We start from the raw sequence: 14,914 nt of genomic DNA, 5'->3' as shown, positions 1-14,914 counted from the left end.
AGTACCTAAACCATTTACGATTTGCAGATGACATTGTGGTCATAAGCCATGATCCCAAAGAATTAGAGAAAAATCTTAATCATGCCTTTATGCACAGGAAAATCTTTATGCACAGTTAGTAAGGATTTTGGACTAAAGATGAATATGGCTAAAACAAAAGTAATGATGAACAAGTATGCCACAGAAAGGTATATAATTATTGAAGGAGCAGTCATTGAAAAGGTAGAGTCATATACTTATCTGGGACAAGTCATTAGCTGTAATAATGATAAATGGTTGGAAGTCAAGAGAAGAATAAATTTTGGGTGGATAGCATTCAGGAAATATAGTCACATACTAAGGAGCAATATCCGAATTTGTCTGAAACATAAAGTAATGAACCAATGTATACTCCCCACCATGACCTATGGAAGTGAAACTTGGGCACAGACCAAAAGAATGGAAGAGAAGCTGAGAACTACGCAGTGAAGAATGGAACGAATTATATTGGGAATCAGACTGTTAGATAAGAAGAGAAACACATAGATTATGCAGCAAACTCAAGTAAAGGACATTCTTATCAAAACTAAGGAACTAAAATGGTCCTGGGCAGGACACATAGCTCGAAGACACGATGACAGATGGACTAAGAAAATAACAGAATGGTACCCAAGAGGAGCTAGAAGAAAACCTGGAAGACAACAACAGAGATGGACAGATGAAATTCATGAGTTTGTCGGTAGTAAATGGATGACCATTGCACAAAACAGAAGGAACTGGAAAGTTGCTGGAGAGGCCTTCATCCTGCAGTGGATTGAAAATGGATGATGATGTAAGATATTACATTTGCTGCATTAAGAGATAACTACCACTTTTTAGACCATCCTTCATGTCTATCTACATCATTCTGAAAAACCTCTGCTTGGCAGTGCGTGTTAACTACCCTAATGATTTTGACATCATGCTCAGTATCCTTTAATTGATGTCAGTTATGGAAATCAAAATCAACAGTGGTTCCGTGAATGATCTTTTGCGGTACCCCACTTCTTATGATAATGAAATTGACAAGTAAACAATGTAAAAATTATATTCAACATCCAGATCATAAGTAACTGTCAAGATAAGATGAATCAGATTGGTCCACTTTACATCAATGGTTTGAATTTTGATGATCCTCTTCAGGTAGCTGACAAACTGAATGAGTATTTTGCATCTACATTCACACAGAAGGAATTTTGTAGGGAAGTGGAGGCCAGAAGTTTATTAAACTCTAACAGGGAGCTAAATGGTTTTGTATTAACTGAGAGCAAAGTGGAAGAGAAACTGTTAAAATTAAACATAAGAAAGGCACATGGGGTGGATGGTATCTATCCAATTATGTTAAGAGAGGCAGCAAAGAAAGTAAGCAAACCTTCAACCATAATTATGAGACCATCCTTGGATTCAGGGGAGGTCCATTTAATGGTTTAATGACTAGAGACTTGAAAATGTATCCCCAATTCACAAAGGGGGATCAAAGCGTGACAGGGGTAATTAGAGACCTGTTAGTTTAACTTCTGTTCCAGGGAAAAAAATGGAGTCACTAGTTAAAGAAGCACTACAGGATAATCTAGACAAAGCTGCAATTATACTTCAGACACATCATGTGTTTGTTAAGGGGAAAATCTTGTCTCACCAATTTGACTGGATGCTAAGATGTGGTTACAAAAGAACTGAATACAAAATATAACTTTGATAACATATACTTGGATTTCAGGAAATATTTTGATACTGTTGCACATAAAAGGCAAATTGAAGCAATGTGGCATTAAGGGCAAGTTTCTGCTATGGATAAATGGATGGTTGAGTGGGAGGAGACAGAGAAAGGTAATCAATTAACACTGTGCTTCGTGAATCAGTGTTATTAATGGAGTTCCCCAGGGTTGGTGTTGGGCCCATTGTTGTTTTCTACATTTATCAATGATATTTCGTTTCAAAGTTATCTGTCGGGCTCGCTGTTATCTTGCCTGTTTGCTGTTTAAATATAAAGTTTAGCATAGCCCAAATGGGTTAATTTTTCCCATGTATTTTCTACCAAAAAAAATTGATAAAAAACACAATATTGATGAAGGTATATCAGGCTTAATATCCAATTTTGCAGCCTGCCCATGTGCCTAGCTTTTCCAGTAACGACAGTATGCTACTGCAACAGGATCCAGAAAAGTTAGACAGATGGGCTGAGAAGTGACAACCGAAGTTTAACATTGACAAATGCAAAGTAGTGCATATGGGTAGCAGTAACCCCAGAGTAACATACCAACTGTGTGGTACTACACTCAGGGTAGTGGAGAATAAAAAATACCTAGGGGTAATTGTGCAGTCAAATATGAAGTTCCCTGAGTAATGCAGATAGGTTAGGGGTAATTGTGCAGTCAAATATGAAGTTCTCTGAGTAATGCTTCAGACCTTGAGACAGGTCTGAAGGCCTCGTTTTAGAACGAGTACAAAGAAGGGCAACAAGATGGTGAGGGGAATAAAGGGGTGTTCTTACCAAGAATGGCTTCAGTTCTGCAAATTGCAGTGTCTGGAGACTAGGCACTTGAGGTGATCTGATTAAAGTGTTTAATGATTTAAGCAATCTCAATGCTGATGGAATTTTTCCTCTTGCTCAGATTATGCACTTGAGTGGGTGTAAATTCAAATTGAGGAAAGGTGGTTGCAGAATAGATGTGTGGAAATTTTCATTTAGCCAGTGAGTGGTTGAATGCTGGAACAAACTTCCATCTGTCGTCGTGGAAGTTGATAGCTTAAATAAATTCAAGGAACAACTAGACAAAATTTTGGACAGAATGGATAGGTGAATTGGGAAGTGTTTTTTTTTTTTTTTTTGGCTGATGCTGTATAAGCTTGCTTTCTTGCATCATATGCCACTACTAATGCTAATAACTAAACAGGCTGATTAGATATGATTTTCTCTTTATAAAGCCATACTATATTTTTGATTTAAAATTTACTATTATTTCTTAGTATACAACTGATATCATTGTTGGTTTTAAGGTGCATTAAGAACTTAGACCATATTGTGCCACTGTGTTATATCATGTCTATACAAGGGTATTTGTGGGACAATTTCCAATTTTAGGAGGCTGAAAAACCCAACATAATTCATAGAAGAAAATCCTATTCCCTTTTCCTGAGATTGGCAAACTACAACCCCAACTGAAGATGCAGTGAAATTCTTCCATTTTTCTCTAAAACAGGACTTCAACCCAGATCTCTCCAGGAACGTAGCAAAAATACAAAAGAAAAATAACAACAATATGCATAGTTAATTCAGTATATATTTTCAGACAACAGCTTAAAATGCATTTATAAAATTTTTGCATGTGCACAAACACAAAATTTCTAAAAGTAGGGTGGATTAAAAATCCAAAGCCACATATTTGTGTGAGAAAGCAATGAACATGTTAAAGCAGGGATCTTAACCAGGGGAACAAGCCAGGAGTCAAAGGCGAGATGCCACCCAAAATACATCAAACTATTTTTTGTTTTAATGTGGTTGTAGCTTTAAATAAAAAGATTTTTTAAAATTAAATTTTCTGACCATGTATTTGAATCACAAATTTTTAAACGAATGCGGGAGGTGAAGTAACAGGACAAAATTGGAAAGATGGTTACAAAAGGATTAAAAACCCTACATTAAAGATCATAATCAGCAGCTAAACTCTCCACCATATGCTCCAGATTTACCCTCAGTGGCTATTATCTGTTTAGAGATCTAAAATCTAACCTTCATGTGAACAGATTTTGAAAAGCAAGAATCAGAATTTTATTTAACAGGTATTAAAAGATCACAGGAAAAATGGAACAGGTACACTGAATTAAAAGATGCTAAACTGAAAAATATAAGTGTAACTAAAACTAATATTTACTTTTAATACAAAAAATTGTAAAACTTTTTTCAGAACCCCCAAAACATGCCAAATATGCAACTTCAAAATACACATAAAAAGTTTCAAGTTTTTCAAAATATCAATTTTCTGTTTATAAAAGCCTGATCTAAAAAAAAAGTGAACTCTAAGTCAAAATATACAAGTGCCTTAAAATTGACATCTTAACATTTTTTTAATTTTTTTTATTTTTTTACATTTTTGTGAAAAATAGTAATGAAAATCCAAGAACTAATGCATAATGCACAAAATATACTGAGAATAACTTTTGTACAAGTCTGTTATTTTACCTAGACAAGCAAAATAACTATAAGCTTGATGATCCTGACAAATATTCTCCAAACTGTAGTTAACCAACAAAAATGCATACTTACTTTTTTCTCAGTTTCTTCTCTCAAAATATTTCTCCTTAGGTTTTGGAGGTTTTGAATCTCTCTTAAATGACGTTCCCAATTCTCAGTTTGTATTCTGCAAAAATTATTCAATATGGTAAAATCAGACTAGAAACAAATGATTTGCTTTTCTTTTATACAGTAAAAAAAAAAATAATAAATAATTTTCATGATATTTAGATTACATTAAGGTTGTGGATTATGAAAAGGCATTTGACTCCATACAGCATAAGGCAATGTTTCGGGCACTGGAAAGACGAGGCATAGATACCCCATATATTATGATTTTGAAGAAAATATATTATCGTTAGCCATATGATGCAAGGAAGCCTGAGGCTTATACTGCACCAGCCAAAAAAAAATTTTTTTTTAACCCTGGGAGAGAGAGAACAAGGGTCAGAAGTAAAAGGGAATCACCAAGAAAAAGAAGAATGATGATATCCAGCTCAGGACCCTGAGTGTGCCAAGCCCATACTCACCAGATGTGAGCCCCTGGGGTATATGAGAATGTTACCTCCTTTATTAGACTAGACAAAGGCAGTAGCAAATTTAAAATCGAGAAAGGAGTTCGACAAAGAGAAACAATATCTCCGAAGCTGTTTACTGCTGCCCTTGAGGAAGCTTTCAGAAGATTAGACTGGTTGCAGAAAGGAGTCAATGTGAATGGAGAGTACCTAAACCATTTACGATTTGCAGATGACATTGTAGTCATAAGCCACGATCCCAAAGAATTAAGAGGAAAATCTTAATCATGCATTTATGCACAGGAAAATCTTTATGCACAGTTAGTAAGGATTTTGGACTAAAGATGAATATGGCTAAAACAAAAGTAATGATGAACAAGTATGCCACAGAAAGGGACATAAGGATTGAAGGAGCAGTAATTGAAAAGGTGGAGTCATAGACTTATCTGGGACAAGTTATTAGCTGTAATAATGATAAATGGCTGGAAGTCAAGAGAAGAATAAATTTTGGATGGATAGCATTCAGGAAATATAGTCACATACTGAGGAGCAATATCCCAGTTTGTCTGAAACGTAAAATAATGAACCAATGTATACTCCCCACCATAACTTATGGAAGTGAAACGTGGGCACTCACCAAAAGAATGGAAGAGAAGCTGAGAACTACACAGCGAAGAATGGAATGAATTATATTGGGAATCAGACTGTTAGATAAGAAGAGAAACACATGGATTAGGCAGCAAACTCAAGTAAATGACATTCTTATCAAAACTAAAGAACTAAAATGGTCTTGGGCAGGACACAGCTCGAAGACATGATGACAGATGGACTAAGAAAATAACAGAATGGTACCCAAGAGGAGCTAGAAGAAAACCTGGAAGACAATGGCGGAGATGGATAGATGAAATTCATGAGTTTGTGGGTAGTAAATGGATGGCCATTGCACAAAACAGAAGGAACTGGAAAGTTGCTGGAGAGGCCTTCATCCTGCAGCGGATTGAAAATGGCTGATGATGAAGGTCAGATTATCACACCAAGTTACAACACTGCAAAATTATTTTTAGATTTTGATATTTTTTGATTTTATTTTAAGACATCCTTTCACTGTGCCTTTCTTTGGCTGCCTTACACCATCAAACAACAATTTACTGATACCGTATTTTATGAACAATAAGGAACCTAATTTAAACATAAAAATCCTGTTTAATGATATTTCAAAATAGAAAACAATCACATTTTGGAAACACTTTCTTTCCAACTGTATATAAATTCAAACGAATTTCATTTTATAACTTAATATATTAAAGGTGCATACATTTAAGTAACAGTTTCCTTGTATGACCACAAGTATGTAATTCCAGTACCTAGATATTAAGATTTTATTTAAGGTGAATAGTTTTACAGCAAATCCAAATTTATCACAGATTTAAGAAATTTATAAAAATATATTTTAAGAAATTCATCACCAGTGATATAAAGATGCTGATACCAGCTTACAGTAAAAACGTAATGAATTTAATTTAATTTATAAATTAAATTTTATAAAAATGTTCTTTCTTAATTCCAACTTGACTAAAACAGGCTGCAATGTTTGGATTTAATATATACCACTATTAAATTTAGATCTGTGGAAGTTCGACCTTAAATACTATTATAATTGGAAATTAATGAGCCTATTCTGAGGCTAAATTGTGAAATATATTATTTTGGCAGAATAATTTCTAAACTTCTAAGATTTCTAAACTTTTATATTATTTTGGCAGAATAATTTCTAAACTTCTAAGATTTCTACACTTTTATATTATTTTGGCAGAATAATTTCTAAACTTCTAAGATTTCTAAACTTTTATATTATTTTGGCAGATATTGAATATAACAAAAATTAAATTCAGTCTTATTTAACATGGCACTGCCACTTATGAAAGCAGTTTTGAGTGAAATGGCAATATTAATTATTTTCGGAATGAAAACCTAATTCTCCTATAAAGTACTTTCATATTTCTTTGTTGCCTCTTTTGATCTCCCAACTCCACTAATTACTTGGAACTCCCTTCTTTACTTGAAACTTGACTTTCTTCAGTGCAAGTTTCCTAATAGTGAGGTAACTTTCCATGGCAATTTTAATATTCACAGCTCCAGCTGGATCCAGTTTTCTAGTCACATGGACTCAGTTTGTCGAGTTGCTAAAGCCTTTGCAATTACTAATGACCTTGCACAAATTGTCATTTATCTACCAAGCGGTAGATGTATTTGGCAGCCTGCACTGATACTGGAAAAGGAAAATGATTTGGTATGCATATTTGGGCTGAAGGAGACATTATTAATCTGAATGGGAGTGCTACATTCATCCAATATTTGAATCCATCACCGTGATACAGGATGAGTAGTAGCACAGCTTGCCAGTTTTCAGGCTGCTTCTGTGTAGGCAATGTACAAGAGGGTCATAAGGTTTCCCAGAATTCCATAAGAATGGAAATAAACCAGACCATGTGATGTCTTTATTTCAGTTTCTGGAGTATAAACTTGGTACAACCATAGGTTATCACCATTTATAAAGAACTTCTGCTTTAAAAAGTGTTGGTGGTTTTATATCGCTGCATATTTTTAATGCCTCTAGTCTGTAAATATTTTTATTATTTGAATTTTTTACGATACAGTTTTAACTTATATCTCACTTTTATAATAGTTTGAATATATTAAATTTTGGTTTTCCAACAATGTTTTTTGGTTTCAGCTAAGCAGGAATTTTATTATGGATCTATAGACAAGTCTATTACATGAATGCCACCATATATCATTACAGCAAATATTAGGACTGCATTCAAAAATATGCAGCTAAGCATGCAGAGTAAATACTAAGCTTCTCACTATAAAAATAATTTTAATAAAAGTAATTTTTTCAGTGCAGTTCAAAAAGTCAATTAAAACTGATGTCACTTGATAAAAATAATGCATATAATAATTATAAGCTCCTTTGGTAGCTTATAATTATTTTAATAATTACAGTCGGTCCTCGTATAACACGTGTTTGCATTACACGAATTCGATCATACACGATTTATAAATAGGGGAACGTTATCTTATATAACACGAACCGAATTCGCTTATACACGATTCGCCTTTGTGTTTACAAGAAATGGCAGTCGAATGCGGAATCACCCCAACTGAACGCAACACGATAGGAACGAAGAAGATTCTGAAAATGTATTTATGTGTTTTATATCAGTGAAGGGGAAACACATTTCACCATAATAACGTAAAAACCAACACAATTCCAGCTATCGATATAATCGCAAATGCAATTAGATGGAGTTTACTACCAGTTTATAACAGATTCCACTAGCAGAAACGCAACTGGAAATTGTTTTTATTGTTTTATGGTAGTAACCCCCAGAAATGTGCTTTAGTAAAATGTGAGGTGTTAATAGTGTATCTCTGCCTTTATGGTGTTGTTTATTCAGTTGCTACACGCGCGCAGCTTTGTTTCTGTGTATCAAGCGTGCCACCTCGTTTGTAATTGTGCTTTATTCCTTAAAAATTAGTAATATACTTAAAAGGTGTGAAAAGGAAGCGTCCTGGCTAAGACACTGCAGATTCAGAGAGAAAAAAAAAGAAGCAATATCGATAAACAGAGGCGGACTGGGTCAAAAATTCTTGCCCGGGAAAATTTGTAGTGGCCTCATACTACGGTTTATGGCCAAAATCACACCGGCCTCCGGCCCACCATGGTTTCCCCCGTAAGGCTTATGGCCAGTCCGCTTCTGTCGATAGAGAAAAAATATGAAATTGTGAAACGCTTTGAGCGAAATGAAAGACCATGTGATATTGCACGTGCTACAGACCTAAATGAGGCAACGCGGAGAATTACAAAGAATGCAGAGAAAATAAAAACAACTTTCATAGCGGGAACAACTCAAAGTGTAATTAAAATCCATTAGATTAAGACACAAAGAATTGGAAGAGATGGAACGGCTGTCATCTCTTTGGATAGAAAATCAAACAAAAAGCAAGTTTGCTTACGATAGAAGCAAAAGCATTAGCAATATTTTATTACGACTTACGTATTATAATTTATACTTACGTATTATAAAATACGTAAGTATTTTATTACGACTATTTTATTTAATATAATAAATTTTTTACGAATAAAATACGTATTTTATCCGTAAAAAATACTTTTTTAGTATTAAAAAATACTAAAAATACTTTATTATAATATAATATTATTTTTATTACGTATTTTAATCGTTATAAAATACTTACGTATTTTATAACGATTAAAATTACCCGATTATTTATTGTGTTTGGTAATGTTTTGGTTCCAAATGTGTGTTCAATCTTGGGTGGTCGGCACCTAACCCTACTTTTCCCATAGGGCCTGTTGTTTATATTGCACAATTTTGCATTGCACGAGGGTTTCTAGGAACGCAACTATCGTGCTATACGAGGACAGACTGTATAAGCTTCCAAGCACAACTTAAAAGCAACTAATACCTTAAATGACATAAGGTAACTACTTACACTCACCTGTACTGTGATTCGTTATGTATAGCTTCATTTTTTTTCTGTGTTAGTAGAGGTCCCTCTTCAGCTTCTTCCTCCAGGGCAATTTGTCTGAAAAGAAATATTTCATTATGTTATACGGCTGAAAATACCTCCCCCCCTTATATTTTTTTCAAATTTTAAATAATACTCAATGAAAACTAAAACTTTCTTCACTAAATCATTTGTTTGTCTCAATTTCCATTTTTTAGTTCTTTTTTTCACACTAAGGACAAGTTAGTCAGTCTTGAACAAGAGTTGCATGTTTTCTTTTTCGTTTTGAAACTGATTCTTCATCTAGATTTATTCCATGGACAGATTGGCTATAGAATATACACAATTTAGATACAATATACTAATATCTTGTGGCCTTAGCAGCGTCAGAGAAATTTCAAAATGCCAACCAACCAACTACTTCATAATTAGTAAATCTGAGACATGGTCTGTTATCAACCAATATACAGCCAGACCTCGCATAATGCGAGTTCGATAAACGAGTTTTTCAGTTACTGCTATTTGAAAAAATTATACCACTTTTCACGATGCAAATTTCCAATTAATGAGATAGTGATAGTTGAAAAAGATTTGAATTGCGTGTTAAGCTTACCTTGCATTGGACAGGAAATAAAAAAGCATTTGCCCACGGCCTGCCTCAGTGTGTTCCATCAACCGTTGGAAGAAGACATGTTACTTGTTTGTCTACTGCGAATAAAGTCACTTGTAGACTTGCATTTAAAAATTCTAATTTTTAAATGAAAAAAAAAAAAAAAAAACATTTAATTTTTAAATGAGCCAGATTAAAATGTTACTGCAAAGGAAATAACGGTAAAAGAACTAGATGATATCTTTGAGGTTCTCTGTGATATTTATTTTGCCAGTGCCCAGAGAAGATTGCTGTTGGCTATCGAATTTGATTGATGAAAAAAAGAAAGCCAACCCTGTTCAAATATTTCAGTAACAAATAGTTCTGTTATTGTGAATTTTATGCCAGAGGTTCCCAAACTTTTTCGGTTCACGGTGCCCTTAGTGTCTCAGTAATTTTTTCACGATGCCCCCTAGGCCAAAAGAAATACCTAACAGTTTCCTTTATTAAGTAGTTAGATCCAAACAACTTAATAAGTAATGCTGAAACTGTGAACTACCTTGAGTATCGCTGTGTTTCCCTCGAAAATTTAAAATATTCCGTGGTGCACAGTTCGGGAACCGCTGTTTTATGCAATAAACATTTAATTCTATAATTTTCATTATCTTTTACATGGTATACAGTTAAAAAGTTATTTAAAAGGTATTTTTAAAATTCTTTATGGACATTCCTGAAGGTAAAGGACCAATTATAATTTTTCCTATTGATTATTACATTCGATTAACACATTTCTGTTTTGCGCGATGCAATCGCGAGACGAATTAATCACATTAATCGAGGCTAGCCTATATACTTATGTTCTTGACCTAACAGTAAGCCAGTACCACTTAGATGAAGCATATAAACTGGTAGCACAAAATTGTGGTCTGCAGACAAGCCCATGGAGATCAGCAAAAAGGTGGAATTTCTGCTCATTATTGCATGTAACATGAATGAGTTACATAGCAAAAAGAGACAAGTGCACTGATCATATGTACCTTGAGAGTTAAATTAAGCCCCAAACAAAATCTCTGGATGATAATACACTAGTGTGCAAAACTGGTGTTACCAACAATGAATTCTAAATGGGAAGCCTTCAGGGACTTAATTTTGGAGGCTACTGGGCTTTTCATTCTAACTAAGAAATACTGTTCAAGGTTTAGGCCTAAATGGATGTCAGATGAATTAATGAGGCTAGTGGCAGAGAAGAAGATTGTATGGCATGCATATAAAGTACCAGGTGACACAAAAGCCTATGGCAGGTATAAACTAGTCTGAAATCAAGTCAAAAAGAATGTTAGGCAGGCAAAGGCAGATTATGAGAAATCTTTCAAAGGATGCAAAGAAAAACAGCAAGGAGTTCTTTACTTATGTAAACTCTAAAGGAAAGGAATGAATCAGATTGGATCACATAACATAGATGGTTTGACTATTGATGATCATGCTCAGGTAGCTGATAAACTGAATCAGTATTTTGCATCTACATTCACACGAGGAGTTATTCAATAAGGGGAGTGCCAGAAGTTTATCAAACGCTAACAGGGAGCTAAGTGATTTTGTAATAACCGAGAGCAAAGAGGAGGAGAAATTGTTGAAGTTTAACATAAGGAAGGCACCTGGGGAGGTCGGGATCTATCCAGTTATATTAAAGAAGGCAGCAAAGGAAGTAAGCTAGCAAACCCTTAGCCATAATTATGAGAGCTTCCTTGGACTCAGGGGAGGTCCCCATGGACTGGAGGTGCGCAAATGTATCCCAATTCAAATATTGTCAATATTTCCAATTCAAACCAATTCAAACTAACAGGTCTGTAGTTAAACTACAGACCTGTTAGTTTAACTTGTGTTCTGGAGAAAATAATGGAATCACTGGTTAAAGAAGCATTGCAGGATCATCTAGACAAGACTGCAGTAATAGTTAAGACACAGCATGGGTTTGTCAAAGGGAGGTCTTGTCTGACCAATTTGATTGATTACTATGATGTGGTCACGAAGGAACTAAATGCCAAAAATAATTTTGATATCGTATACCTGGATTTCAGGAAAGCTTTTGATATTGTTGCACATGGAAGACTGCTGTACAAAAATTGGAGAGGTATGGCATCAAGGGTAAGCTGCTACAATGGATAAAGGGATGATTGAGTGGAAGACAACAGAGAGTGGTAATCAATTGACACTGCTCTTCGTGGACAAATGTTATTAGTGGAGTTCCCCAGGGTTCGGTGTCAGGCCCATTATTGTTTTGCATATTTATCAATGATATTGATAAAGGTATATCAGGTTTAATGTCCAAGTTTGCAGATGATACAAAGGTTGGCAGAGTTGTTAATGACAGTAATGACAGTATGCTACTCCAACTGGATCTAGACAAGTTGGGAAAATGGACTGAGAAGTGGCAACTGGAGTTTAAAACTGACAAATGCAAAGTATTGCATGCAAATAGCAATAACCGAAGAGAAACGTACCAACTGGGTGGTACTACACTCAGTGAAATGGAAAGTGAAAAAGACCTGGGGTAACTGTGCAGCCAAATATGAAGTTCTGAGAAGTACAGACAGGCTGCCAGGGCAGGTCATGGAGTCTTGTCAATGATATATATTGTAATTTTGCTAACAGGGACAGGGAGGTGATCCCATTATACAAGGCAATGGTCAGGCCACACCTAGAGTACTGTGTACAGGTCTGGAGGCCTCATTTTAGGAAGGATGTAGAGTTGCTAGAACGAGTACAAAGAAGGGCAACAAGATTGGTGAGGGGAACAAAGGGGTGCTCTTACCAAGAAAGGCTTAAGTTCTGTAAATTGCAGTGCCTGGAGAGTTGGCACCTGCGAGGTGATCTGATTGAGGTGTATAAGGCCTTGAATGGGTTGAGCAAGCTGAATGCTGATGGGATTCTTCGTCTTGCTCAGACCTGAAGGGGCACAGTTTCAAATTGAGGAAAGATAGTTGTAGAATAGATGTGCGGAAATTTGCCTTTAGCCAGTGGGTAGTTGATTGGTGGAACAGGCTTCCATCTTTTGTTGTGGAAGATAATATCCTAAATAAATTTAAGGCTGAGCTGGACAGGCATTCGGAACAAATGGAGGGATGAAATGGGAGGGTTTTTTTTTTTTTTTTTGGCTGATGCTGCATAAGCTTGCTTTCTGCATCGTATGCCTTTAATAATGCTAATACTAACTTAAGGACCAACACTATTTCTAAAGGTTACAACCACAAAATCAAATGAAACAGCCTGTGGTGATTTGCATAACTATGGCCGTTCAGTAGAAAGCTGGGGAATATGCAAAAATCTGAATCATGATGAGAGGGCTCACATAAACAGGTAAAAGCAACATTCAGCAGTTATGTGCAAATTACCTTATGGTGTGCACGACTGTTACAGACATTCAATTGGTTTCATACAGTGCTACAGACAATGAAATGGCTAGCAGATAACATCTGGATGACTTTACCCGGGTCGAATAATCGGGAAGCTTGAGGAAGGTCAAAGTGCGAAGAGTGTGGCTGCAGAGTTCAGTATTGCCCATAGCATCATCTCACATGAGCCATTGACCTTCAGAATGACAGGTACAGCTGTTTGAAGGACCAGTGGTGGTCGTCCATGAAAAACAACGCCCAATGATGACCGTTATATACTCTAACAGGCCAAGAGGGATCGACACCAGACAGCGGGATCCATTTCAAACCAACTGCACGGGACGCAGGATATCGCGGTTTACTGTAGCCAGGCAACTCCACATAGGTGGACTGTTTGCCCGACGGCCATTCGGGCAAACAGTCCACCTATGTGGAGTCGGTAGGCTGTGTCCCTTTAACACCTGCCCATTGGAGACACCGTTTACAGTGGTGCATCGAACACAAGTTATTGTTATTTGAATTTTTAGGAGCATTAGCAACTAAGGCCATATTGCTCCGGGATATGCGGTGGTCATTCCCTGACCTTTCCGCATCCTCCCTATTTGGTGGTGACGGGCTCGAACCCCGGTCTAATCAAGAAGCGTGTGCTACGCACTGCTGATCCTTCCCACCTGGCTACGGAGGCGCCTCGAACACAAGTACTGGACAGCAGCGCAATAGGGTAAGGTACTCTTTACTGATGAGAATAGATTCAGTCTCAGCAGCGATTCTGGACGTCAGCTAATCTGGCAAGAGTTTGGCACACGTATCACCCCGCAAACATCACTGAAAGGGATCAATACGGCAGTCGAGGTGTTCTCATCTGGGGAGACGGTATCTTGGATGGACGTACACAACTCCAAATACTGGAAGGTGGAACTGTAACCGGTGCATGCTACTGTACTGTGGTAATCCTTCCCCATGTGCATCTGTTCTGAGGTGCCATTGACCATTGACCACGAGTTCGTGTTTATGGGCGATAACGCCACACCTCATCGCACTGCAGCTGTTGATATGCTTTTGGAAAGTTAGGACATTGTTTGTAGGGATAGGCCTGCCTGTTCCTCCGATCTAAATCCCATCGAACATATATGGGACGCTCTGGGGAGACACCTAGCAGCATGTCCACACCCACCAGAAAATGTTCACCATATGAAGATGGCGCTGACAGAGGAATGGACAATGTTACCGCAAGAACTTATCAACAACATTGTTCTAAGTATGGGCAGGTGGTGCAAAGCCTGCATCGACATTAGGGGTGGCCATTGCTGTGTTGCTATTTTTGAATAAAGTCCCTCTATGCTGTTTTGTTTCCATTGTTGTGTTGGTGTTATTTCCTTCATCATTTCTGTACCACACGAGGTTCCTTTGGTATGCTTTTTTCCCATATCCAGGCCACTCCTATTTTTTTCCATATCCAGGTCACTCCTATTTTTTTCCATATCCAGGTCACTCCTATTTTTTTTTTTTTTTTTAGGAGCATTAGCAACTAAGGCCATATTGCTCTGGGGATATGTGTTGGTCATTCCCTGATCTTTCAGCATCCTCTGTATTTGGTGGTCACGGGCTCGAACCCCAGTCTAATTAAGAAGCA

General features: G+C 36.5%; 1 protein-coding gene across 2 annotated transcripts in view; it reads right to left on the bottom strand.

The window, feature by feature from the left end:
• LOC150082530 (TBC1 domain family member 31-like) overlaps nucleotides 1-14,914 on the bottom strand; it is a 51,653-nt gene that overhangs the window by 20,996 nt on the left and 15,743 nt on the right. For both annotated transcript variants that reach the window (XM_090378669.1, XM_090378668.1), the window contains exons 5-6: nucleotides 9,292-9,378; nucleotides 4,283-4,376 (exon numbers count right to left, since the gene is read on the bottom strand). In XM_090378669.1, the coding sequence (XP_090234795.1) occupies nucleotides 4,283-4,376; nucleotides 9,292-9,378 (181 nt within the window). The remainder of the gene's footprint in view (nucleotides 1-4,282; nucleotides 4,377-9,291; nucleotides 9,379-14,914) is intronic.

This window comes from Mastigoproctus giganteus, chromosome 7, assembly GCF_048544385.1.
Source record: "Mastigoproctus giganteus isolate SK-2022 chromosome 7, ASM4854438v1, whole genome shotgun sequence".
Classification (NCBI taxonomy): Eukaryota; Metazoa; Arthropoda; class Arachnida; order Uropygi; family Thelyphonidae; genus Mastigoproctus; species Mastigoproctus giganteus.
Note: the sequence above shows the minus strand (reverse complement) of the source record. Positions and strands in the feature narration are given on the sequence as shown.